This window comes from Geotrypetes seraphini, chromosome 6 (genome assembly GCF_902459505.1).
Source record: "Geotrypetes seraphini chromosome 6, aGeoSer1.1, whole genome shotgun sequence".
Classification (NCBI taxonomy): Eukaryota; Metazoa; Chordata; class Amphibia; order Gymnophiona; family Dermophiidae; genus Geotrypetes; species Geotrypetes seraphini.
In genome coordinates, this window is record NC_047089.1 from 733,065 (window position 1) to 760,691 (window position 27,627).

The following is a 27,627-nucleotide window of genomic DNA, read 5'->3' on the forward strand; positions in this document are numbered from 1 at the left end:
AACTGCAAGGGGACATGGGCAGCTCAGGGGACGGACCATGAAGGGACAAATCTATCATTCATATGTGTAGGTTATAGATTAGTTTGCAATTAGGCATAAGTATTTGCACCAGCCTTTCGGCTAGAATAAGTGCTTGCTCCTAAACTTAGAAGTGTACTTAGGACTTCTACTAGCATTCCATAACAGCAATTAAAAAACTGATTTATAGAATTTGTGCTTATCATTCGTCATTCTGGTGTCTAATTCTAGACAGCTTTGTCAAATCACCCCCTTCAGGTCAAATGAGGGAGGGAGACAGGCAGGCAAAGGAAGAAAGTTATGAGGCATATGCTGTGAGGTCTTAAACTGTGGGTGATTCTGCTTGGAGCTGATTTGCTGGGTAAAATAAATAGTCCACGGGGTGAGTGAGATTTGACATGACAGCCTGAAAAGGTGAACAGATTGGACAAGGGAGAAGGGCGAAACCAAGAGCGAGACATGAGGAGAGGGCAAAGAAAGCGAGAAGGAAAGCAAGACATCCCAAACAGTGGGAAAGTATTTATTCAAAAGATATAAAAGATTACAGATACAAGGTGAAATGAGAAGATCAAGAATGGTAAGACAGGAGGAAAAGAGCACAGAGGAGGTGAAAAGAAAGAAATGGAGATGAAAATGGAAAGAGGTTCAGAAATTTCAGGTGGGGGAAACAAGGAAGAGGAGAAAGGGTCCAAGAGCAGAGAATGTGCAGAGAAAACAGAGGAGATGTTAGCAAAGAAAATGAGTGGGAGAAGTAGAAGGAACAAACAGAACAAGAGAAGAAAAGAGAGAAATGAAGGCGACACTCAATAGATGTAAGGAATAGCACATGAAGAAAGGGAAATGGAAAAAGAAAGAAAAACAGATGAAATGTTAACCATCACAAATCACAATCAATAGAAGAACGATGCCCTAGAGCAATTTGATGAGTATTTGAACATTGCTTATGGCTGGATCTGATCACTGAACCATTAAGCCCAGCATCCTGTTCTCCATAAATGGTCAGTCTGGGTCCCTTGGAAGTACCTGGCAGATCACAACAGAAAGCCCAAATAGATGGGTGTTTCCATCTCTAATTATTTATGGACCTGCAGAGTGTTTAGATTTGGAAGGAAAGATGGGTTGCATGTCTGTTATATGGGATGGGGGCACAGGCACAGTAAGACCTTTGAGGTTACCACTGTGCAGTATTAGAATCAGGCTAGGGATTTTTCTTACTTACAGCTTACTTAGGCACTATATAAAAGTGTTAATGCTGCAAATCTCAGAGGAAACTGCTGGCAAAATTACAGATCACCTTTTTCTTGAAGCTGAGAATAAGACCTTCGTTTCTTCTGTACCAGTCTGCTGTGAACAAGGAAACCCTATGACTTCCAGTGGTTGGCAGACAGTTGGGCAAGATTAGGAATGTTAACAGGCCAGGGTCAAAGACATCCCCACGTTCTTAGATAATGTACTCCTTCATGAGATTCAATTTAAGGTCCTCAGGTGTACCAAGCTGGCCTAACCCAAGCCAATTTCTGTTCTGTATTACATATAGCAAGATTAAAGGTACTTCAGGTCATGAGTTTTGGTTCTGTACTATAATCCAACAGTTTCAGACAGCCATAACCAAGATTCAGGGACCCAGAGATGCTGGTACTGGATTCTATCATATCCTTTAGGTTAAGAGAGGTAGGACCACGCCAAGAGAAGAATTCAACCAAAGGACAACAAAGAGTGGTCACAGGTATCAACGGATCAACCACAGGATTCAGTGATTTTTCATAACTGTACATATATAAAAGAAATGTAAACATTAATAAAAGACAAAAATGTACACATACTTTAGTTAGATTGTGAGCCTTCGGGACAGTAAGGGAATTTCAAAGTACCTATTCTTTATTTATCTTATTTTTATTGTATCCTTTAATGTATATTTCTCTGTAAACCGCTTCGAACTTAACGGATTTAGCGGTATGTAAGAAATAAATTACATTACATTACATACATTTTTAATATACTCTTGAAAAAGTCACATACTTACAAACATTCAAACAAATAGGTTAAAAGATAGAAAACAGAAAGAAGGATTAAGTGGTCAATATTATCAATGGAGAAGGGTAGATTGTGGGGTTCCTAAAACTTTCACAAACTGAAGGGCACAAAATAATCACAATCCAAAAATTTCCCTCAAATTGCTAATTGGTGGTCAGGAGAGACTGCAAACAAATTATTTAAGCTGTAATTATTCAGATAAATGATTTGTTGAGAAGGAGGAAAAAGCCTCAGACTAACCTACTGCAATCACTTTTTTATTGCAAGCAAGCAGGCAAAAACTTGGGATACACCTCATTGGCATAAAAAAACCTCCTCCTCACCAAGTCTAGTGCATTAAATTGAGTTCAATAGTTTATCTCCAAATTTCTAAGTTCACTCATATCTAAACTAAACCTTAAGTTTGTATACCGCATCATCTCCATAAAGATAGAGCTCGGCACGGTTTACAGGTAAATTCAATAAATCATGCTTTAAAGTCCACTTATCTTATATCTGAAGTGTTCTCGATGATTCTTGATAAATGTCTGTGAAGTATGGATGTGCAGATGAAGCTCAGCCAGATCTCGTACCATGCTCGTTTAGCAATTCAGCAAGTCAGCATTTCACTGAAGCTGCATCAGGGCAAACCAAGCTTAATCTGTTAGCATGGAGCACAAGTGCCCAGAGAAGCAATGCCGCTAAGAGAAGTATCTGAGGTGGAGTGGAACTGTGAAGGAGAACGCCTACTGTGAAATTAATTCCACAAATATTTCATAAAGTCTGAGAAGGCCTCCGGCTCCTGGGGCGCAGTCACCCTTAGATGACTTAGTATTGCATTTCTTAAGCTGCGGAAGGTCCGTCACCTTGTGCACAGAACTATCAGCTATGCTGAGCCCCAAAAACAAAGAGGGCCATCCACTTAATTAGGGGATAGGGCAAACTTTGTATTGCCACCACTCCCGGCTGCGCCACTTGGCACAAAGATGCTCCTAAGGCGTTAAAGTGCGCAATCCTGGCAAGAGCCCAAGGATTCCATCCCAACAAAGTTTGAGGCAAAAAATGCAGTTATGGAGAAGCAGAGAGCTTTTGAAAAAAAGATAGCTAAAAATCCAAGATGGCCACCGCTAAGAAATTCATGCCAAAATTGCAATATTTTTCAGTCAGCAAACTTTAAAAATTGCGATTTTAGGATTTTTCAGATGGGGGAACACAGGGGGATATGCAGAAACCCTCAAAATTAGGAAATTCAGATTCCTCTCTCCTCTTCCACCCCCCCTTCCTCCGGATCCACCTCACAGGCTGACACAGGTTTTACAAACTGTGAACTGTGCTAGGAACATGCTGCAGCCTGCCTCAGCTCTCTCACAGTAGCTGGAATCAGAGATTCATTGCCTCATGCTGGGAATGCCTCCTTGACGCTGATCTTCGGGCTGCCAGTCAGACTCTGCGCCTGAATGTACCTCCACTCTCACGGACTGATGGATGCGGTTAGAAATGGGCGGATGTGAGAAGCGCAGCCAGCACTCTGCGAGACACCACCGAGTCTCCTAGGTATGCCTAACAGCTTGTGCTCGAACCTTCGTTTGGCAAAAGGAGAAAAAGCAGAGATGGCCCCAAGCTCTTTAGAAGCAGATACAGAATTTGCTTAAAGGGAAAGTAGCACAATTATGCCCTTTTTCTACTCAGGTTGTGTCTTCTATCTCTGTATTACAAGATGATGTTACAAAAATTAAATCTGCTAGTGAGGAGATGCAAAATCAAGTGAAAGTACTTCAATCAGTTAGTTCCTCGGCTATGAAAGATTTTGCATCGTTTGTGTGTTAATAATCTATGCTTTTTAAATTTTCCTTATTCACTACTTTCAGCTGAAATATTGCTTAGAAAATATTTTAGGGAAATTTTAAAACTGTAAATATCTGAGTCAATTGTATTTCAGAAGGTTATGTACCTGCCATCATCACTAGCAATGTCAACTAGAGGAACGATGGATGTAGCCCCAGCACTGCCTTCTTAGAAGGCATTCAAGATATACAGTCAAACCTCGGTTTGCGAGTAACGCGGTTTGCGAGTGTTTTGCAACACGAGCAAAACACTCGAGCAAACTTTAATTCGCAAACCGAGCATCGACTCGATCAACAAGCTACCTGGCCTGCCGGAGAGGGAGGTGTGTGTCTGTGGGCTGGCTCTGCGGGTCTCCTTCCGCTTCCAAGAGGCGTGCACATGAAGAGGATAGAGAGAGAAAAGGCCGGATAATTCCAAAAGCTTCTCCCATCTCTCTCGTGAAACTCCTAGTCAAACTTGACTTTTCCCAGCCGAGGATGCGTGCCTGACTGTGCTCCTGCTGTGGCTTTTCCTCTACGGTGTCGTGCTCTGAGAGTGAACATCAGGCGCTTGCAAGCGGGGGGAAATTTACCACATCTCCTTCTCCATGCCATCCGTTACCGATTAAGAAGCCATAGCAGGAGGGGAGGGGGTAAAGCCGCAGCAGACCCGGCTCGGGATGGCCACAGACTGCAGATTAGAGAATGACACGGTGGCGGTTACCCGCGGCTAGCCGCGTTTAGCTGCGGGTAACCCGCCGAAATGGCGAAGAAAAAATAGTGGCCTCTGCGGGACGGAGACAAGGCCATTCACCGCCCCGTGGAGTGGTGAATGGACTTGTCCCCGCAGTGAGGCAATCAAGATCGCGCGGTTCCCGTCATCTCCCTCCCTCCACCTTACCTTAGCACTGTTCCTCAACCGCCGGTTGAATTTCTGCCGGTCCACGTGAAAAAAAAAAAAAAAGGCTCTCCTTTTCCCCTGCTCTCAGTCTAAAGCCGACAGGAAGTCTTTCCAACGTCAATTCTGACGTCGGAGAGGACATTCTGGGCCAGCCTGGCTGGCCCAGAACGTCCTCTCCAACGTCAGAATTGAGTCGGAAAGAAGACTTCCGGCTTTAGCAGCTGCAGCATGGCGGTAAGAGAAGAGGAAAAGGAGGGAGGCTTTTTTTTTTTTTTTGAGCGGCAGGGAGGCAGCAGGCTGGCTTTGGCTAGGGATGGAAAAAGATAGACAGGCAGACAGACTTCGGGGGTGGGGATGGGACAAAAATTATTGGTATGATGGATGGGAATCATGGTGGATGGGCGGTTTAAAAGCTTTACCGGGTAGTCCTGCTCTAAAGGTGGGGCTAAAACCAGAATATCTACTGCATTATTGTATTCGGTCCGGCAGGCTCATCCTAGCACGCTGCACATGCTGAGAATTTACAGACCGAGGCCATAGGGGAGGCAGTGAGAGGGATATAGGAAGGAGGCACTAGGGGCACTAAAGACATGGGAAGGAGGCACTAAAGACAGGAAGGGGCACTAAGAACATGGGAAGGAGGCACTGGGGGCACTAAAGACAGAAAGGGGCACTAAGGACATGGGAAGGAGGTACTGGGGCACTAAAGACATGGGAAGGAGGTGCTGGGGGCACTAAAGACAGGAAGGGGCACTAAGGACATTGGAAGGAGGTACTGGGGCACTAAAGACATGGGAAGGAGGCACTGGGGGCACTAAAGACATGGGAAGGAGGCACTGGGGGCACTAAAGACAGGATGGGGCACTAAGGACATGGGAAGGAGGCACTAAGGACATAGGAAGGAAAGAGGGAGGGAATAGAAAGGGACAATTCTTGGGCCTGAGTGCAGAAAGAAAGAAAGGATACACAGACAGAAGGAAACGCAAGCAGAGACTCATGAAATCAATCACCAGACAGCAAAGGTAGGAAAAATGATTTTATTTTCAATTTAGTGATCAAAACATGTCAGTTTTGAGAATTTATATCTGCTGTCTATATTTTGCACTATATTTGTCTATTTTTCTATAGTTACTGAGGTGACTGAGCTTGCGGAGATGGGGCGGAAACAGGGTTTTAAAATTTTAGTCCTAGTAGTTTGCCGGTCCACAAAATAATTCTTTTATTTCTGCCGGTCCACGGGTGTAAAAAAGTTGAAAAACACTGATGTAGAGTATGCCGGCTTTCTTTTTCGCCCAGCCGCACGCACGGCTGCTCGAGTTGTTCAATCTTCTCCTCTCTTGCAACTTCCTGTTTCCGGTTGCGTCAGAGGAGAATATTGAACAAATGAGCAGCCGCGCGTGTGGCTGGGCAAAAAAGAAAGCTGGCATACTCTACATCTAAGGTGAGGTGGAGGAAGGGAGATGGCAGAACGCTGCAATCGGTCGGGTGTCTGCTGTTTTTGTATCACTGCTTGCCTGCGCTCATGTTCCAGATCCTCCTGCATTTTTAGTATGCACAATTGACCTGATTTGAGCTATAGGTGAACATGGGGGACACGTCATTGCAAGGGAGGACAAGTCAATTGATTTATTTTATGTTCTGTTTTTACTACAGGGCAGAGGCACTGAAACAGATTCTCAGTGCAGTAGTAGTAGTGGCAGGACTCTCTTCTGTTTTCATGGTGTTTCGCAGTACTGAGGCTTATATGGATGCTGCGGGGACGGTGACGGGGCGATGAATGGAATGGCAGTGGCGGTGACGGGGTGGTGAAGGGAACGGCGGTGACGGGGCAGTGCAGAGGATGGTGGGCCAGGGACGGTGCAGTGACGGGGACAGATTTTTTCCCCGTGTCATTCTCTTCTGCAGATGCCAGAATGTGCTGCCAGAGGAGAACGGCTCAGTGCTGCCTGCCCCTGAGCCACACCTCCCCCTCTGCCGCCCACCCGCCCCTGCCGCTGCTTGACTATGATGGCCGTGTGCTGCGGTGCCTGCTCCTGCTCACCTGGATGCCGGCGCTCATCGGCTTCACCCAGTTGGACAATTTCTTGTTTGACTTGCCGGGGAGACAACGGCAGCTACCTTCGGCACCCGTGAAGGAGGTGAGAAAGAAAAAGGGAGGAATGGGGGAAAGTGAAGAGAGAAAGATGACTGGGAAATAAGAAAAGGGAAAGATGGTCTGTGGTAATGGAAAGAAAGGGGAAACAAGGGAGAAATGCTGAAACAGGGAGTGGGAGAAGTGTTGGACCACAAGAAGACAAAGGCCTGTTTTGGGGATCAGGAACGAATCATGCAAGTTTCCCTTACTTTCTATGGGGAAACTTGCTTTGATATATAAGCACTTTGGTTTAAGAGCATGCTTCTGGAACGAATTATGCTCGCAAACCAAGGTTCCACTGTAATTTCCACTCGATCAACTTTGTTGGTAACTCTTTTGTCAGAAAGAGATAAATTGCTAGTTTTAAAGAATTACTTTAAATATAAAAAAGTTTTTTTGCGGACAGCCAATTCTAATTTTTCCAGATGTAACGAGAGCCACTCAGGAACGTAGGAAACAGTTCTTGGCCCTGAAATCCAGGGTTTTGGCAGAGCAACTTTTTCCCTGCGTTTTTCCTTTAGATGTATTTTACATTATCAGGGTAAACAATTTATATTTTTTGATCATTCCCATTTGAAAAAATTTCTATTGAACATGAAAAAAAGGATAATTAAAGCAGAAAATGGATCTCAATGTTTATAGTTAGAATGCTAACTGGATTTCCATCAGGAATTATTTACTTTTAGTTTATCCTCGCAAATATCTCCTTGAAGTGGACTTTAGAATTAGCTCCTTTCTATTTGTAGTATTTCTTGTAAAATATGTTTTACCGATATTATTCTTTTCTTGTATAACTATACTTGCTATATATAATTAAAATTACTAAACTAAAAAAGCAGATACAGGCTGGCTGACAGGTACCACCAGGGTCTGTGTGATCTCCATGCAGGAAGAGCTGAAGAATCCCCCCAAAAGGAAGAAATACACTGAATAAAAGAAGAAAAAGGAGCAGACACGTACAAAAGGGGAAAACTACAGATGAAGCTAGAGAGTACAGTGAAGTAGAGCAGAGTCAAAGAAAAATCAAGAGTGGATTCCTTCTGCATATGGCTCGTGGCCATTGGGACACAACCCACTTGGAAATAAACTTATTTTAATGTTTTAATATTTGTTTGAAGTTCTCTGTGGAGGAGTGGCCTAGTGGTTAGAGCTGCAGCCTCAGCACCCTGAGGTTACAGGTTCAAGCCCAGCACTGCTCCTTGTGACCCTGGCTAAGTCACTTAACACTCCTTTGCCCTAGGTATGTTAGTCAGATTGTCGTGAGCCCTCCAGGCTATAAGTGGTGTATAAATACTAAAATAAGTAAATATAGAAATATACCATGATTTATAAACCACCTAAAAACCTGGCTATTCTCAAAACTGTCACTCTTCCCCCCCCCATCCTCACCCTTTTACACCTAATCCTTAAACCCTCCACTGGAGTTCCTCTCTCATCCTATTTCCTGTAAACCGTGCCGAGCTCTGCGTCTACGGAGATGGTACGGTATATAAACCCAAGGTTTAGTTTAGTTTAGTAATGATTGGTGGTATAACAAATGCTCAAAATAAACAGCCAGCTGATTAATTTTATCAGTAAGCTCAAATAGTTTTGGGCTGAACATTTAACCATCCAGATTTATGTTCTGCATAATCTAACAATGGATTAATCTCAATTATGTACAATATAAAACATAATATATACACAAACAAAATAATATAAAACTTTAACAATTTAAAGTATCTTAAAATCTTAAATAAAGTTAGACAACATTGTCCAACCAGAGCTACCTGGTTGAATTTGGCTGACCAGTGTTGAATCAAATGTAACTAGCTAAAGCTATGGTGATGTCTCTGTGTTTTCTATCCATCTTAATTTTTTCCGGGCAACAATTTACCCAGACAAAATTTAGTTCAGTGGAGGAAAATTTTAATCCATTTAGAAGGACAAACTCTTTCAATATCTATCTTCATGCATTTTCTATACATCTATAAATAGTTTTGTCTATGCACAATCAACAAACTGAGCCATGCCTTTCAAATCTCATTTGAAAATAAGATATCTCGTTTTGCAGAGAAGAAAGAGCAAGTGTGTTCTGCGCTGCAGATAGCAGAAATGTTCCAGCAGAGAAATTGCGCGAGACAGGGAGAAAGGATGCCACATGCTTAATTGTTGTTAGTGAAGCCCCCAAGATGATATCACCAATTAATAAAAAAGAAGAGTAAGGAAATATAAACTGGAAGGGCTTGCCACCTTGTCCCTGTGCGCAGAGGAATCGTAGCCCAAGGAATGATGGATTATACTGCACCGCTGGCCCTAAACAGAATTACAGAACATTATGAAAGCAAATCCCAAAGGAAGAGCTTTGCCACAAAAACCAAGTACTATAATCAATATATCATGCTCCAACCCACTCTCTTTCAATATTTGAGATCAGGGGATACAGTCACGTGAAAAAATTAGGACACCCCATGTAATATTAAGTTCTTTCTTAAGAAATGTTCACGTATCGATGTCAAATTCTTTTTTCTTCTCTGGAAAAGAAAGTGATGTAATTGCAGGTAAACAATAAAAATTTTCCTTGATTTACTCATGAAACAGAAGATATCCACAAAAATGTGCATTCTGAGGAATAAATTAGGACATCCCCACATATTCTCCTACTTAAATTTGCTCAAATCACACACAGGTGTATCACATCAGGTGCACATGATTAGAACATTATTAAAGACATCTCTTTTTTTTTTTTTTTTTTTTAATTCTTAGGAAAGTAAGGAAGATGATACTTCTCTTGTATTTCACTGTGATGTACAGTCTCTTGATGATGTAAACCACATCAATCTGGAAGGTATTGCAGTCTAGAAATGTATTTTAATGTAATGTAACAATTTTGAAGGAGGTTTGCCCTACTTAAACCTCAGACATTTAGTTTGGTGTGCTCATGATTGCTGCAGTGAGAGTAAACACCATGGTGAGATCAAAAAAGCTGTCTGAGGCCTTCAGAAAAAAGATTGTAGCAGCTTATAATTCTGGTAAGGGATTTAAAAAGCTCTCAAAATAATTTGACATTAGCCATTCCATGGTCCGGAAAATAGTGTACAAGTGGAGGACTTTCCAAACAACTGCCAACATGCCCAGATCTGGCCATCCAAGCAAGTTGACCCCCACAGCAGACTGCAAAATGCTAAAAGAAGTCTCCAAAAACCTAAAATGTCTTCATGGGACCTACAGCAGGCTCTTCTTACTGTTGATGTGAAAATGCATGCCTCTACAATCAGAAAGAGACTGCACAAATTTAACTTGCATGGGAGGTGTGCAAGGAGGAAATCTTTGCTCTCTAAGAGAAATATCAAGGCCAGATTGAAGTTTGCCAGAGAGAATGTAGACAAAAATCAGGACTTCTGGAATAGTGTTCTATGGACAGATGAGTCTAAAATTGAATTATTTGGACACCAGAAAAGGGGACATGTTTGGCATATACCAAATATCACATTCCAGGAAAAGAACCTCATACCAACTGTGAAGCATGGGGTTTCGTGGTTTGGGGACCCTTTGCTGCAGCAGGACCTGGCTAGTTCTATTGAAAGGACCTAATTCCCTTCACTGAAAGCCAACGGAAGCAGGAAGAGGATGAGAATCCTCCCCAATCCTTTGCTCTATAAGCTCCAAGAGAAGGCTGACTCTTCTCTTGAAGCTTTCTTCAAGTAACAAGCTGAACTCCAGGCATGATACAATGGTTTGTCACGCATATGGAGTTTGCACATATCTGAAAAGCTGAAAGCTATGCAGTTGGCAGTTTCACTATTAGCAGGACCTTACAAGGCAGACAGATTTCAGTGGAGATGTCAGACTAACAATATACTATCCATCTGGGCAGCAGCAGATGGGCAGTGTTAGAGGCATATCAGGATATTAAGAGATTGCGGCAGAAATTCCAACCTCAATTGGGGACACCAATGAAATGATATTGAATGATCCAAAAAGTTGCGGTACATTCATATATAAAACAGTCACATCTGCTGTAACAAGTATGTCTTGTGTATTAAAAGATAATGTATTCAGATCCTCCAAAACTTGCAGAAAATGAGACGAATCCTTGATGAATGATTGTGCTCTTAACATCAGATCTTTCAAAAACCCTCCTCATAATGTGACAAAGGTTCTAATATGGAACCAATACCAGCCACAATAGGCTGTCCAGGGGGAGAGAGGGGGGAGTTGTGCAAAGACTTAGGGATTTTAGGGATAAAGTAAATAACTGGTGTCTTTGGATGCAGTTGTAACAAATACTTATATTCCCTATTCAAAATCAAACCATCTTCTTTTGCTTTTAATAGAATATCATTGATCTTACATAAGAAACCATCTTCAGAAAAGCAAATCTGGAAGAAGAGAACATCGGTTTCAAAGTTGGTGGCCGAAATATAAACATCCTGTGTTATGTAGATGATACAATGCTCATCACCAGCAGCAAATGAAATAACACTCCAAACAAAGATCAGACTTGTCCACACACTCATTTTTTCAGTGGTCAATTACGGATGCAAAAGCTAGACATTACGGTATCAAGACAGAAAGAACATAATAACATAAGAACTGCTGCTGCTGAATCAGACCAGTGGTCCATCATGCCCAGTAATCCGCTCACACGGTGGCCCTTAGGTCAAAGACCAGTGCCCTAACTGAGACTAGCCTTACCTGCGTACATTTTGGTTCAGCAGGAACTTGTCTAACTTTGTCGTGAATCCCTGGAGGGTGTTTTCCCCTATAACAGCTTCTGGAAGAGCGTTCCAGTTTTCTACCACTCTCTGGGTGAAAAAGAACTTTCTTACATTTGTATGGAATTTATTCCCTTTTAACTTAAGAGAGTGCCCTCTCGTTCTCTCTACCTTGGAGAGAGTGAACAACCTGTCTTTATCTAAGTCTATTCCCTTCATTATCTTGAATGTTTCGATCATGTCCCCTCTCAGTCTCCTTTTTTCGAGGGAGAAGAGGCCCGTTTCTCTAATCTCTCACTGTATGGCAACTCCTCCAGCCCCTTAACCATTTTAGTCGCTCTTCTCTGGACCCTTTCAAGTAGTACTGTGTCCTTTTTCATGTACAGCGACAAGTGCTGGATTAAGTTTAAGTTAAGTTTAAGTTTTTAGTAGTATTTGATGAATCGCTTAATTAATTTGTTAAGCGATGTACAATTAAAAAAGCATAGGTTGTGAAAAGAACATATTATCATAGGTGATTTTATTTTAAGACAAACATGAGAAGTGATGGAAGGAGGGAAAAGTTACAATTTTTATAGTAGAAGAAGAAAAAACACAAAAAAAGGAAAAAACAAGAGGAAAGGAACAAAAAATGAGGACCTAGAATCTTTTAAGAATTAAATGCGTCTTTAAAAAGGAAGGTTTTTAGCATTTTTTTAAATGTGGTTAAGTCTTTCTCTTCTCTGATGTACTGTGGTAAAGAGTTCTACAATTGAGGGGCCAAAACGGAGAACATATCCTGTCTTCTAGTGCCTATAACTTTTAAAGAAGGAACGGATAATAAATTTTTAGACATTGAGCGGAGTGACTGTGAGGAATTCTGGGGGACCAGCATTCTGGAAATAAATTGAGGTTCATTAAAGGATAAGGATTTATAAACTAAGAGCAGTATTTTAAAGGTAATTCGATGTCTGATCGGCAGCCAATGGGAATCTATCAGTGAGGGAGTAACGTGGTCGTATTTTTTAGCATTGTGAAGTAACTTAACTGCGGTATTTTGTATTATTTGAAGCCTGCATGACTCTTTTTGTGTAACATTAAGCAAAAGTGAATTGCAATAGTCAATTTTAGAAATGACCAGGGAATTAATTAATACAGGGGTGCCCACACATTTTGGGCTTGCGAGCTACTTTTAAAATGACCAAGTCAAAATGATCTACCAACAATAAAATTTAAAAAAAACACAACGCACACTGTACGCATAGAATTGTTAATTATCATTCCTATTCCGGGGTTTTTTAAAAGAGGTCAAACCAGATGACTCTATGCACTGTCACCTCAGTAACAACCATACAAAAATAGACAAATACCCACCCCCCTCCCTTTTTACTAAACCACGATAGCAGTTTTAGCGCAGGGAGCTGCGCTGAATGCCCAGCGCTGCTCTCGACGCTCATAGGCTCCCTGCGCTAAAAACCTCTATTGCGGTTTAGTAAAAGGGGACCATATTGTAAAATATAGAGAGCAGATATAAATTCAGACACATTTTGATCACTAAATTTAAAATAAAATCATTTTTCCTACCTTGTCTGGTGATTTCATGAGTCTCTGGTTGCACTTTCTTCTTCTGACTGTGCATCCAATCTTTCTTCCCTACTTTTAAGCCTGTATGCTTCCTCTCCTCCTGACCTCATTCCCCCCCCCCAACGTTTTCTTCTTCTCTCCCTGCCCTCTCTTTCTTTCTCTCTTCATGCCCCCTTTCTTTTTTTCTGTTTCTCTTCTTTCCTTCTGTCTCCCTGCCTGCCCTCTTTCTCCCTCCCTGCCCTCCCCCAAGCCACTGCCACTGCCGCTGCCATCGGATAACAGGCCCCCAAAGCCGCCCGCCGCCAACCAAGCTCTCCTTGCTTCGGGCCCACCAGCATTCCTCTCCCCGACGTCAATTTTGCCGTCGGAGAGGAAGTTCACTGGCCAGAACTTCCTCTCCGACGGCAGAATTGACATCGGGGAAAGGAAGGCTGATCGGCCCAAGATCGACCTATTGGGAGAAATGCTGCTGGGTCCTGCCTTTGAGGAAACAGAAAGTAGGCAGGACCTGGCAGCAAGAAGAGCAAATCGCAAGCTTCACTGACCTGTCTCCCGCTTTAGCCCGCGAATGGGGTTCTAACAAGTGCGTGCCGGCTTCCCTTCTCTCCCCCCCGGACATAACTTCCGGTTTCAGAGGGAAGAGAAGGGAAGCCGGTACAAGCACACGTTAGCCCCCGGAGCATAAATTCTCCAAGCCGGTTATTTATTTATTTATTTTTAATGTTGAGCAGCGGAGGCAGCAGCAGAATTCAGGAGCAGGCCAGTCAAGAGGGGAAAAAAGAGAAGGGAAGAAGGGAACCCGCTCTGCGATCGACTGGGGTCTCCTGAGCGAGCGACCTGTCAATTGCGATCAACGTGTTGGGCACCCCTGAATTAATATATTGATGGATTTTGGTTCAAGGAATTTAGAAATGGAGCAGATCAAACGTAATTTATAAAAACATGATTTAACTGTAAAGCTAATGTAGTCATGGAATGATAGTTTGTTGTCGACGATAACTCTTAAGATTTTTAAAGAGGGAACTAATTCAATAGTGATGGAATTGAGAATAAAAGGAGTTCTCAGGGTTGTCTCCTTTTTCCAAGAAAAGAGCATGGCTTTAGTTTTGTGAATATTTAAAGCTAATTTATTGGAATTAAGTCAATTATTTACAGTTTCAAGTTTCTTATTAATTACCGTAATTTCATCGATATTTCCAGGATCAAATGGATGGAGAAGCTGGATGTCATCCGCATATGCAAATGGTGTAAAGCCTATGGATTGACACATACTCAGCAAAGGAGAGAGAAAGATGTTAAACAGCAGAGGTAACAGGATAGAACCTTGAGGAATACCATAGGATGAGGAAAAGACTTTAGAGTTTGCATCATTGTATCTGACAAATGAAGAGTGGTTGGACAGAAAAGAATTAAACCATCGTAGGACTTGGTCTTCAATACCTATGAATTTCAAACGTCCGATTAGTAAGTCATGGTCTATTGTGTTGAAGGCCGCTGATAGGTCTAACGAGAAAAGGATTACTGATTTGTGGTGATCTAAGTAGTAATGTATATTGTTTATAAGACCTATCATTGAGTATTCAGTGTTACGAAATTTCCGGAAGCCAGTTTGAACGGTCTGTGTCCTGTATATGGCAATTCCCTTATGATGAGCTGGAAGGGCTTTGGCAGAAACTCCAGTAATTAGGCACATGAGGACAATGCCAGGCGAATGTTTACGATATGTGTCCTGCAAATGACAAGATGGTTTGAATAGACCGAAATGGACTTTGACAGCAACTCCAGTAGTTGAAACTTAAGGACAGTGCAGGCAGACTTCTACAGTCTATGTCCCAGAAATGCCTGTATGTCCTTTTCCTCCTGCAGTGGGTCTATGAACAAATTCACTATAAATCCTATCATGGTAGCAGGGTATCTTCATCTAGAGATCTGCGCTATCCCCACTACTTACATCAAAGCTAGTGGAAAGGCTGAGGGTGGCAACCTTTCTCTATGAAGATGCTCAGAGTGCTGAAAGATTCCGAGCATCATTTATTTATTTATTCAATTATCTATACCGTTTTCCCAAGGGAACTCAGAACGGTTTACATGAATTTATTCAGGTAACATAGAAAAATGACGGCAGAAAAGAGCCAAAGCCCATCAAGTCTGCCCACTCTAGTGACCCTTTGCCTTGAATTTGTTCACCACCCCCTGCCTTTACATCATTATAGATCCCACGAGAATATCCCATTTATTTTTAAAATCTGCCACGCTGTTGGCCTCAATCACCTGCAGTGGGAGTTCGTTCCAATGATCGACCACTCTCTTGGTGAAGAAATACTTTCTGAAGTCACCATGAAATTTTCCTCCCCTAATTTTCAGCGGATGCCCTCTGGTGGACGGTCCTATAAGACAGAAGATATCCTCTTCCACCTCGATACAGCCCGTGATATATTTAAATGTCTCAATCATGTCCCCTCTCTCTCTTCATTCCTCAAGTGAGTACAGCTGAAATTTATTCAGCCTTACTTCATACGGGAGATCCTTGAGCCCCGAGACCATCCTGGTGGCCATCCGCTGAACTGACTCAATTCTCAGCACATCTTTCCAGTAATGTGGTCTCCAGAATTGAACACAATATTCCAAATGAGGTCTCATCATGGATCTGTACAGTGGCATTATGACTTCTGGCATCCTGCTGATAAAACCTCTACGGATGCAACCCATCATTTGCCTTGCCTTGGAGGAAGCCTTTTCCACTTGATTGGCAGTTTTCATGTCATCACTAATGATTACTCCTAAATCCCGTTCTTCCGTGGTCCTAGCTAAGGTCTCACCATTTAACGTGTAAGTCCTGCATAGATTTCTTTTACCCAGGTGCATCACTTTACATTTTTTAGCATTGAAGTTGAGCTGCCAAGTCAATGACCATTGTTTCAATAGTAGTAGGTCCTGTGTGATACTGTCAGGCATAGTGCTTTTACTTACTATGTTGCACAGTTTGGCGTCGTCGGCGAACAATGATATTTTTCCTCTGAGCCCTTGGGTCATATCACTTATGTATATGTTGATTAGGATTGGACCCAAGATCGAGCCTAATCCAGGCGATTTCAGCTTGTTCAATAGCCTGCGGTGTGGGACGCTATCAAAAGCTTTGCTGAAGTCCAAATACACTATGTCCAGGGACTCCCCGGCATCTAGTTGTCTTGTTACCCAGTCGAAGAAGCTAATCAGATTTGATTGGCAGGACCTGCCCTTGATAAATCCATGTTGATGGGGATCACGTAGATCTTCTTCATCCAGGATTGTATCAAGTTTCTATTTGATCAGTGTTTCCATGAGTTTGCATACTATGGATGTGAGACTCACCAGTCTGTAATTCGCCGTCTCTGTCCTGCAGCCCTTTTTGTGGAGTGGAATAATGTTAGCTGTTTTCCAGTCCAAGGGGACTCTTCCCGTGCTTAGGGAGAGATTGAAGAGTACGGATAATGGTTCCGCCAAGACTTCACTCAACTCTCTGAGCACCCTGGGGTGTAGGTTGTCTGGTCCCATGGCTTTGTTTACTTTGAGTCTTGAAAGTTCGCAGTAGACGCTACTGGGCGTAAACTTGAAGTCTTGAAACGGGTCTTTCTGGCTTTCCCTTGTCCGTAAATATGGACCGTATCCCGGCACCTCACAGGAGCAGAAGTATTCATTTAGTAGTTCGGCCTTAGTGGAATCCGATTCTGCATAATTCCCGTCCGATTTCCTGAGTCGTTCTATCCCATCTTTGTTTCTTTTCCTGTCACTAATATACCTAAAGAAGGATTTATCCCCTTTCTTAATGTTCCATGCTAGATTCTCCTCTATTCGGAGCTTGGCCTCTCTGACTACCTTCTTGACAGCTTTAGACCTGTCCAGATAGTCTTCTTTTGCCTCCTGCTTTTCTAAATGCTTTTTTCTTCTCCTTAACGAGGTTCGAAATTTCAGTACTGAACCACTGGGGTCTTTTGTTTCTCCGACTTTTGCTGACTGTTTTTACATAGCGATTTGTTGCTTCATGCAGGGTGGATTTCAGAGTCGACCACATATTCTCCACGTTGTCAGTTTGTGCTTGGTTTTGCAGCTCCTGATGGACAAAATCTCCCATGCGTTCGAAGTCTTTGCCTCTAAAGTTGAGGACTCTCGTCACTGCATTTTACCCTGTCTGTCCTGGTAGGCTCACAACCTATCTAATGTACCTGGGGCAATGGGGGATTATTATAATTAATTTATTAAATGTACTTCTCTCTTTCTACTAGCCATGCTATTTATGCCTTTCACAGTTTTAAATAATATATGCTTACTCAACTAGACTAGTTTTAGAAAAATATCCTTTAACATTTGACTTTATTTTCATTAAATTTTTCATTGCCTTATTTACTAACTCTTAATCAAATGCTGGTTCTTAATATTGATTTTATTTCTCTTAGCTTATTAGTTTTTTATTCTAAAATCCCTTATTGAATGACTGCCTGTTCAGAAGATTTGTACTTACTAATTTAATTTATCCAATGCATTACTTTCACTGTGTCTCTGTGATTATTAATATATTAATACCTGCTACTGCCTAGACTATTTTCATCTATTACCCCTTTTTCAGTTCCTTTTTTTTTTACTTGCTTTTTCTTTCTTTTCTCTCTTACTTCAAGCACTATTAATGAATAGATTGCGTGCTTTCTATTTCTAATCTTTCTACCTATTTCTGTCTATATCAAACTACTATAATTGGATTTCTGAATTAAATACAGTTATGTTTGTAAATGCTATTAACTATCCCTAGTTTCCTTTGTACAGTAAAATCAAATTATACCTTGTAAAATATATTTGCTTGTACATTTTTATTACCATCTAATTACTTTTTTAATGGATTTTATACTTTATTGAATTCCTACGATTGATACCTTGCTTATGATCTTATTCCTTTTTATATTTCACCATGGTAAATATTGATTGTTTTGTGATTCTCTTCTCCTACCTATTATTTCTTCTATACTTTGGTATTATGGTCTTTACTTGTCTTATCTTTTTTCATTGAATATTGTTACAGGGAAGTTCCTGTCACAGGTAAAAAGACTGTGGGTCCAGTCAGAAATACTGCCCATAAGGCTGTAAGCTCTAAGATAAAGCCTGTTTCTCCTGGTAAAAGCAGTAGGGTAGTACAACCAAATAGCATGGAGGAAAAGCAGGGGTGGAGTCAGCCCAGGATTCAGGAAGGGAGGGCACTGAAACCACAAGCCAGTCCCTATTACTCCTTTCCCCAGGTTGGAGGAATCCAGGTAGAAGGGGGTGGAGCTGGTCACCGAGCCCTGCAACCAAGCAAACCTCAAATAGGCAGAAGGCAGAGTAATCAAGGAGGAGGAGGAGGCTCAGCTGGTCCTGATTGCAGGAGCCCAGCAGGACTCCAAGAGGACTGCTATCTTCCTTCTGCCAGAGGCCAGCCAATAAAGTTCCCAGGACGCCAGCTCATCAGGGGAGAGAGATTACCTCCAAGGAAGTACAATCACTTTCCTAACACATTTTTGGGTGAGGAGCTGGAAGGTGTACCTGAAGGGGAAAACAATTGGAGAGGGCTAGCCAGCATTCAGAGAGGGGGATGGGAAGAAGTGCAGGACTTCATAGAGAGCCTTAATCCCCTGGAGCCAGCCTGGGAAATGCTCAGTGAGGAAGGCTCTGGAGAATACATGTTTGAGGAAGACATGGACATGGAGTCGTGAGCTGGAAAAGGCATGGCAGCAGTGCCTAATTAAGTAATGCCAAAATAATTCCTTGAACCTCAGTTCTCTTAAGTGCCCTTTGAAATAAAGTTCTGGATGTTATGGGCATGTTCGGGTGGGCTAGAAGACCTTTAGCATAAGGGAGGCTTGCCCGCACAACCTGGGTTCAGGTTGTGAACGTCCTTCAAAGGGAGGGACTAGGAGAGAAAGAATAAAAGCCAAAAACGTGGTTTTTTTTTTAGAAAGTATAGTGGATAACTTACTAGCACCTGTTGTGCTCAGCTACGAATCAGTAAACCCACTCTGGTTGGGAGAAGCCTTAGCCCTGAGAGTGAACACTACGGAGGCAGTGAAGAAACTGCAGAAGCATTTTTCTGATTTTGGTTTTATGATTCCAATGTATTGAGGAAGATTGACAGTCCCAGGCGGAGGCACATCGAGCGTGCCCTGGACTTGTGTAATATATGGTGAACTCAATGACTTTGCCCTGAGACAAGTGTGCATTCAGTGATGTTTTGTTTTGCATGTTAATAAACCTGATGAAGTATTGCGAAAAGTCCAGTTTCCGGGTTTTCCTTTGACCAACCATATAAAAGGCGCTCCTAAAAATCTTACCTGTGATCCAAGCCCGGGTTTCCCACCTACTCGGGGACGGGCCCGGCCACAATATGTACAATATTTTTACACTTATTTCTGACGCTGTTCTGTGCATATGGCTTTCTCATATTATATGCTATGTAATGGAGGACTTTTTTCTACTGGTCCTTAAGGTGCCTCTTGTTTACCTGCTTTTCCCCCATCACCTCAATTTTTCTCCATTTGGCTGAGCCTCTCCTAGCTCTTCATGCCTTCTCTGTACCTTTTCCCCCAGAGGTCCTTCTTTTCTGCTCTGTTCTTCTTACTCTCCATTTTCACGCAGTTCCTATTATGTCTTTACTTATATTTATTTCATAATGGCCCCTAGTGATAATTTTTCCAAGCTTACTTTTATATCCTGGAATGTTAATGGGTTGCGACATCTTATAAAAAGGAAAAAATCTTTACACATCTTAAAAAACTCAAACCATCCATTGTCTTTTTGCAGGAAACCCACATTTCTAACCTCTCACATTTCATAGGTACTAATGACTGGTTTACCCATATTGCAGATGCACCAGCCCTGGTTCATAGACAAAATCGCACGAGACAACGACGCGCCGACAACTGAGAGCAAGGTTGACGGCGCGCCGAAGAAAAGCACTATTTTAAAGGGTTCTGACGGGGGGGTGTTGGTGGGGAACCCCCCTATTTTACTTAACAGACATCGCGCTGGCATTGTGGGGGGTTTGAGGGGTTGTAACCCCCCTCATTATACTTGAAACCGAACTTTTGCCTGTTTTTTAGGGAAAAAGTTCAGTTTTAAGTATAATGTGGGGGGTTACAACCCCCCACAACGCCAGCGCAATGTCTGTTAAGTAAAGTGGGGGGGTTCCCCCCACACCCCCCATCGGAGCCCTTTAAAATAGTGCTTTTCTTTGGCGCGCCGTCAACATTGCACTCAGTTGTATGCGCTCAGCTGTCGGCGCGCCGTTGTCTCGCGCGATTTAGTCCCGTCACCACCAGCCCTTGGTAGGAAACACGGAGTTGCAATTCTATCACATAAACATATTCCTTTCCAGTTTTTAGATATGAAACGTGACACTGAAGGTAGATGGCTGATTGCTAAAGTGAAAATTTACTCCCCGGAGGTACTTCTCACCAATGTCTATGCCCCCAATATGGATTCCCTTGAATTTTTTCTGCAGCTTTTCCAAGCTATTTCTGAATTTGAACCTCTACTCCTTATTATGGCAGGTGATTTCAATATGCCGCTGGATACATGGCTTGATAGACACTCGTCTTGTTTTCTCTCCCCCTCCAAGGCAAACCATACTTTACATTCCCTGCTCAAACACTATGACCTTACAGAGCCCTGGAGGTTACAACACCCAGATGCTAGAGAATATTCTTATTTTTTTTCTCCTCATAATAGTTATTCAAGAATTGATTATTTTCTTATTTCTTCCTCACTAATACCCAACTTAGAACACTCAAACATCAATCCTATTGTTATCTCAGATCATGCCCCAATATCTATTGACTTGAAATGGTCATCCCTGACTTCTTCTAGATCTCCTCTTTGGCGTCTTCCTAACCATCTATTAACTGATGAATCTGTCAAACAACGGATTGATAAATTTATCACTGAATTCTTCCATTTCAATAACACAGATTCTATGGATCCCTTGACTATATGGGAAGCTTTCAAAGTTTCTCTCAGAGGTGAACTCATTTCATGTCATGCATACAAATTAAAACAAAATAATATAGAACAGCAAAATGACTCCAAACTATACAGCAGGGTCAAAAACATGGAGGACTGCGAAGATCTCCAAAAAGATCTGACAACGCTGGAAGAGTGGGCCAAAAAGTGGCAAATGAGCTTCAACATAGGGAAATGCAAGGTCATGTATGTGGGGAAAAAGAACCCGATGTTCACTTACAAAATGGGGGGGATCACCGCTAGGGGTGAGTAATCTTGAAAGAGACCTGGGAGTTATGGTAGACACAACATTGAAGGCGTCGGCGCAGTGCGCCACAGCCTCAAGGAAAGCAAACAAAATGTTGGGTATCATTAAGAAGGGTATCACGACCAGGACGAAGGAAGTCATCCTGCCAATGTATCATGCAATGGTGCGCCCGCACCTGGAGTACTGTGTCCAGTACTGGTTGCCGTACCTCAAGAAGGACATGGCGGTACTTGAGAGAGTCCAGAGAAGAGCAACTAAGCTAATAAAGGGTATGGAGGACCTCTCATATACTGACAGAGTGAAAAAGCTGGGGCTTTTCTCCCTGGAAAAGCGGAGACTTAGAGGAGACATGATAGAAACCTTCAAGATCATGAAGGGCATAGAAAAAGTAGACAGGGACAGATTTTTCAAATTATGGGGGACCACAAGTACAAGGGGGCCCTCAGAGAAATTGAAAGGGGAAAGGTTTAGAACAAACGCCAGGAAGTTCTTTTTCACCCAAAGGGTGGTGGAAACATGGAACGCGCTACCGGAGGATGTGATAAGCAGGAGCACGCTACAGGTCTTCAAAGAAGGCTTGGATAGGTACCTGGAGGACAAAGGGATTGAGGGGTACAGATAGGAGTAGAGGTAGGTTATAGGGATAGGATTAGAGGTAAGTTATAAAATTAGTCAAGGACCACTGTTCAGGCAAGTAGGCCTGATGGGCCGCTGCGGGAGCGGACCGCTGGGCAAGATAGACCTCTGGTCTGCCTCAGCGAGGCAACTTCTTATGTTCTTAAAATATTGAACTTCAAATCAAATCCCGAGAACAGGAGTTCTTCCGCACTAATGATAAAATTCTTTTACCTGATATCTATAAAATCAAATACTCCTTTAACAAATTAGCCAGTATGGCAGCACAACAAGATATTTTTACTACTTCTACTAAATATTATGTGGAAATGAATAAGAGCAGCAAACTGCTTGCTAATTACCTCAAAAGGAAGAGAGTCAAAGTACAGATTTCTTCTATTAAGAGTCCTTTTGGGACACTTCTTTCCTCGCAATCGGATATCTCTTCACCTTTTCATTCATATTATAACCAACTCTACACATCTGAGAACATGAATCATCTGACCGGTTCAGATACTTCCTAGCATCTTTGCAGCCGCCCGCTCTAGCAGCAACAGATGTAGAGGTACTACAATCTCAAATTGATATCTCGGAAATATTACTAGCTATACAAAGCCTCTCTTCTGGAAAATCGCCTGGGTCTGATGGCATCACTGCAGAATTCTATAAACTTTTTAAAACTAAATTGTCACCGATTCTCACCACCCTATTTAACTCACTGACTCCTCAAAAAGTATCTAAGAGTCACTTCTTAGATGCCATTATTACAGTAATTCCAAAGCCATACAAAGACTCCCAACAAATTTCAAACTATCGACTAATCTCACTACTAAATGCGGACTACAAAATATATGCTACTGTTCTTTCTTCCAGACTTCAACATTCTATCGGCTCACTTATCTCTGCTCATCAAATTGGTTTCATGCCGGGTAGACTTATTACAGACAATTCTCGGCTTTTTTATCATCTCGCTTCTATTGCACGCGCTGCTAAAGACCCATGTATAGCCCTCTCTCTTGATACAGAAAAGGCGTCTGATAGGGTAGAGTGGTCTCATCTGTTCAGCACAATGTCCTGGTTTGGAATTCCACCTAAATTTATAGAATATGTTAAAATATTGTATTCATCTTCCAAAGCCTCCATTATTACAAATAACATTCTATCAGCCCCTTTCTCATTACAAAGAGGTACCTGACAAGGGTGTCCCCTTTCGCCTTATCTTTTTAATTTAGCCCTTGAACCTCTTCTTCTAGCCATCAATTCTGATGTGCGAATCTCAGGTATTGTGCATAATAAACAGGAATACAAATTATCAGCCTACACTGACGACATGCTCTTGTACCTCAGTAAACCAGAATCTTCTTTGCCTGCCCTCTTTGATCTAATTCACACGTTTCCCCTCTTCTCTAGCTACAAGATTAATCAACAAAAAACTGAGGTTTTGCCCCTTAATGACCTTTCTCTCCCAACACTAGTTCAACAGTTCTGTCTCCTATGGTCTCCAACACACTTCAGATATCTAGGAATCGACTTGTATGCCACTCTGTCTACAACAATTCATCATAATACCATGAATCTTATTAGTACAGTGAAAACACTTCTGCAAATGTGGCACCCACTCCATCTCTCATGGTGGGGCAGGATTGAAACTGTTAAAATAGTTATTGCTCCTAAGATTAATTTTATACTCAGTATGATCCCCAGATTATTTCCTGTATTGTTTTATAAGCAAATAGATAAGCATATCTCTAATTTTATTTGGAACCATAAGCCACCCAAAATTGCTCTTAAAAAGCTCAAAGCTCCTAAAGAGCTTTTATACTGCAACAATCTTGTCAATGGTTTTCTTCGACTCCTGCCTATTGTTTCTCTCTGGTTACGACTAGAACGAACTCTCTGCAATACCTCACCTTCATTAATTGCACTTTTGACCCCTGTCACCCACCCTCCATAAATCTAATCCCATCATATCTCAGTCAGTGTCCTGCTTCATGGAATTAGATAAACTATTAGATGTATCCATCTGCAACTCTACTGCTACCTCTCTATGGTTCAATCCACTTTTTTTGATTGGCAATAAGCCAATATACTGGCCTACCTGGGCTCAAACAGAGATTTGGTCCTTAGCAGATATTTGCACGCCTTCTCTACAACTTTTGACCTTCGCAGAACTACAACATAAATTTGCTCTCCCGGCCTCATCATTTTTTCAATGGTTACAATTGACTAGTGTAATAAAAAAATCAAATGTTCTACATACCACTGTTTTGGGAGTTCCGTCCCTGATTTCCCTATATCCTAAACTGCTCTCCACTGGACATCTGGCATCACAAATATATAAATTGTTTCTCACATCCCACGTTACCACTGATGCCTCCCTATGTAAATCTTGGGAACTTGATCTAGGATTTCCTATAAATGATAGTCAATTGACAATCCTTTGGTCTAAAATTATTCGAACAATTTCTTCTGCCAACTCGATCCAGTCTTTATATTTTCTGTATCATAGGACTGTTTGGACTCCTCAAAAATTGCATGTGGCTGATTTTACTCCTCAAATAAATGTTGGAATTGTAAATCGTCACCAGGTACTTTGCTACATATGGTATTGGAATGTTCCTCATTAAAACGATTTTGGACAGATGTCTGGTCCATTTTCCAATTAATATTCCAATTACATTCTAATTTATCTTCAGATATCATAATACTAAAATCAGAGGTTCCTTCCATTACTATTTCTAGACCTCAATATTCTTTGTTTGATACACTCCTTATCATTGCGTTAAGACTTATACTTTCCAACTGAAAATATTTTGACTCGCTTACTGTCCATTTTTGGTTCCAATCGGTCTTATTACAACATAAATGTGAGTTATTGATTTCTTCCGACTTGCCTCTTTCTGCTAATGTTCACACCAAATGGGCCGCTTTTACAGATTATTTGGACTCTCTTTGAGAACTCAATACATTTGAGCATATTACTGCTCTCTTTTTCAACTTTCTGCATCTTTTTTTCCTTCTCTTCTTCTCTTTGGCCTCTGGGGGATCTTTTCCTTCTTCCCTTTTTCTTTTCCCTGATTTAAGATCCTGTTCCTCCCCTTCGGCTTTTTCTTTATCACTCTCTCCTCTCCCTTTCTTTCCTCTTCCCTTTTTTATCACTTTCCTCCCCTTTCTCTTTTTGGTTATCACAAGAATCCAATGACAATATTCTCTCTCTCTCTCTCTCTATATATATATATATACACATAATTTTCTTTTTTTTATATATATACTTCTGGAATTCTTTTGTCTTGATTATGATAACCATTTATTGTTGACCTGTCTTGTTTATTTTTTATTTCTGTATTTTTGAAAATCTTCAATAAATTTTCAAGGAAAAAAAAAGAATATACATCGTTTATCAATCAGCAGCCAGTGGGCAGCACGTAACACGAGGGTGATCAGATCTCGTATGCAGAAGTTCTTCAGGAACTTTAGCAGCATTTTGTACTTGTAGTCGAAGAAGGCTTTTTATAGTAAGCCTGTTTAGGAGCATGTTGCAGCAGTTCATACAGTAGAGGACAAAGGTCTAGAGTAGTTGAGAGAAGTCTGGTTCTGAGAATTATCGACTGATTTTCCATAGTTGTTGGAGGTAGTAGAACGAGACGGATACTACTTGGGAGATATGGTCGGAGAGTGAAAGGTTGCCATCCAAGATCACTTCTAGCCTGCATATTTTGTCTTTGGTCATCAGAGTGGTTGATTCCCAAAAGATCGATGGGTGGGCAAGTTCGGGCTCACCTCTCCGTATCCAGAGGAGCTTGTTTTTTGTTGTGTTTAGCTGCAGCTTGTTTCAGGACATCCAGCTTTTTATTTCTGAGAAGCAGTCGTGTAGTTTGAGGATTTGCGTGTTTTGGTTTCAGCCTAGCAGTAGGCACAGTTGTATGTCATCAGCAAATTGAATGTCAGAGATTGAATGGCCAGGACTATCAGATAAAAAAATGATTAAAATATTTGGGGTGATTTTGGACCGCCATCTAACTTTTGATGAGCACAGGTGGATTTAATGAAAGCAGGTAGATCTGCAGTAGAATCATGACTGATGCAGATACATGCTATTGATTCCTAACTATCCATGAGTCTAATAAATATAAGGTTATCCCACTTTCAATGCATACACCAGACTACACAAATAAGTGGCATGGTGGAAAGATGTGGAGTTTGGTGCAGACAGAGCAATCACTAGCATAGTATGGAATAACATAGTGGAGTATCTGGCACAGCAAGTGAATATGGTGGGAGACCTGGCATGGTATAGCTATATTCTGAAAAATCCTGGCAACATATACAGTTACAGGGAAGGGGAAACAAGGCACAAATATGGAGGAAGATTAGCATAGTACAAGGTTACAGCAAAGGGATAAACTAGCACAGCACAACACAATAGGATAAAGGGAAGCCTGGCATTGGAAGTCAGAGGGAAACCTGACATAGTACAGCGAGTGGGGCCTGGAATGGACTATGTTTGGGGAAGGGGCAGAAGGGAAAGCCAAGGGGATGCTGGCAGAACACAGTGCTAAAGGGGAGTGAAAGAGTAGTGTTTAAGGTTTCAGAGATATTAACATTAGCTCCTTACAGTACTATACAAGACAAAGAAGAAAATCACAAGTCTGTCTATGGAATTCCTTAAGGTGTGATTATATTAGATATCATTTACCTTTAATTGAATTAGTAGGTATGATCCCCTCTGTTGTGCCCCCATAACCTCCGGAAACTATGCTGGTTTCATTCAGGTTTGGTCCAGACACCATCACCTGCTGCAGATCCTAGAAAAAAACAAAACAAAACACAGCAAAATGCAGTCATTAAGAGACTTAGATAAAGGAAGAGTTTAATTTGAACGTGCATTAGTACAGGGTTTTTGGACACAGATGATTTTCTCCTTTAAGTGGAGTTTTTGCTCTGTGTCTTTTTTCTCCGTCAATTAAAACCAATTATAACAATGGGACTCCACTTAAAGACTGTACGAAAATTGAAATATGTACCTTGTGGAGCTTTGAGGTTTTGTTATTTTTGTATCTGGGGCAAAGGAGGGTTCAGTGACTTGCCCAGAGTCACAAGGAACTGTAGTGAAGAAGGGAGAGAAGCAGCCAAGGACTGCACTACTCACCAGCAATACTGTGAAATCTGGACTAGGCATGGGACCAATCTGTAAAAAAGTATTTCCTTAGATTACTCCTGAGCTTATCACCTCTTAACTTCATTCTATACCACAGTCTCTATCAACAATGGTTACATACAAACATCTATATACAAGAAACCTGTGAACAGATGCAGCTACCTCCACAATTCTAGCTTTCACCATTCACATATAAAAAAATCCATTATACACAGCCAAGCCACACGATACCACCGCATCTGCTCTTACCCAACAGACAGAGATAAACACCTAAAGACCCTGACTGAATCTTTCAAACAAAAAGGATACAACCCTAAAATAGTCTCCAAGAATATTGCCTCATCCCAGAGAAAACTTACTACACTACAAGGACAAGAAAACCAGAGACAAGACTCCCTTGATAAAGACATACATTCCAGAGCTGGAAGAACTAAGAAAA

At 41.6% G+C, this 27,627-nt stretch overlaps 1 protein-coding gene across 9 annotated transcripts in view; it reads right to left on the reverse strand.

Moving 5' to 3' along the window:
• The window catches only part of ARFIP2 (ADP ribosylation factor interacting protein 2), a 99,735-nt gene that overhangs the window by 31,633 nt on the left and 40,475 nt on the right, over positions 1-27,627 (reverse strand). For 4 of the 9 annotated variants that reach the window (XM_033948763.1, XM_033948764.1, XM_033948771.1 and 1 more), the window contains exons 3-5: positions 27,180-27,218; positions 26,727-26,835; positions 9,122-9,184 (exon numbers count right to left, since the gene is read on the reverse strand). In XM_033948763.1, coding sequence (XP_033804654.1) covers positions 9,122-9,184; positions 26,727-26,835; positions 27,180-27,218 — 211 coding nt within the window. The remainder of the gene's footprint in view (positions 1-9,121; positions 9,185-26,726; positions 26,836-27,179; positions 27,219-27,627) is intronic. The other 5 variants (XM_033948767.1, XM_033948766.1, XM_033948765.1 and 2 more) reach the window with 3 other exon arrangements.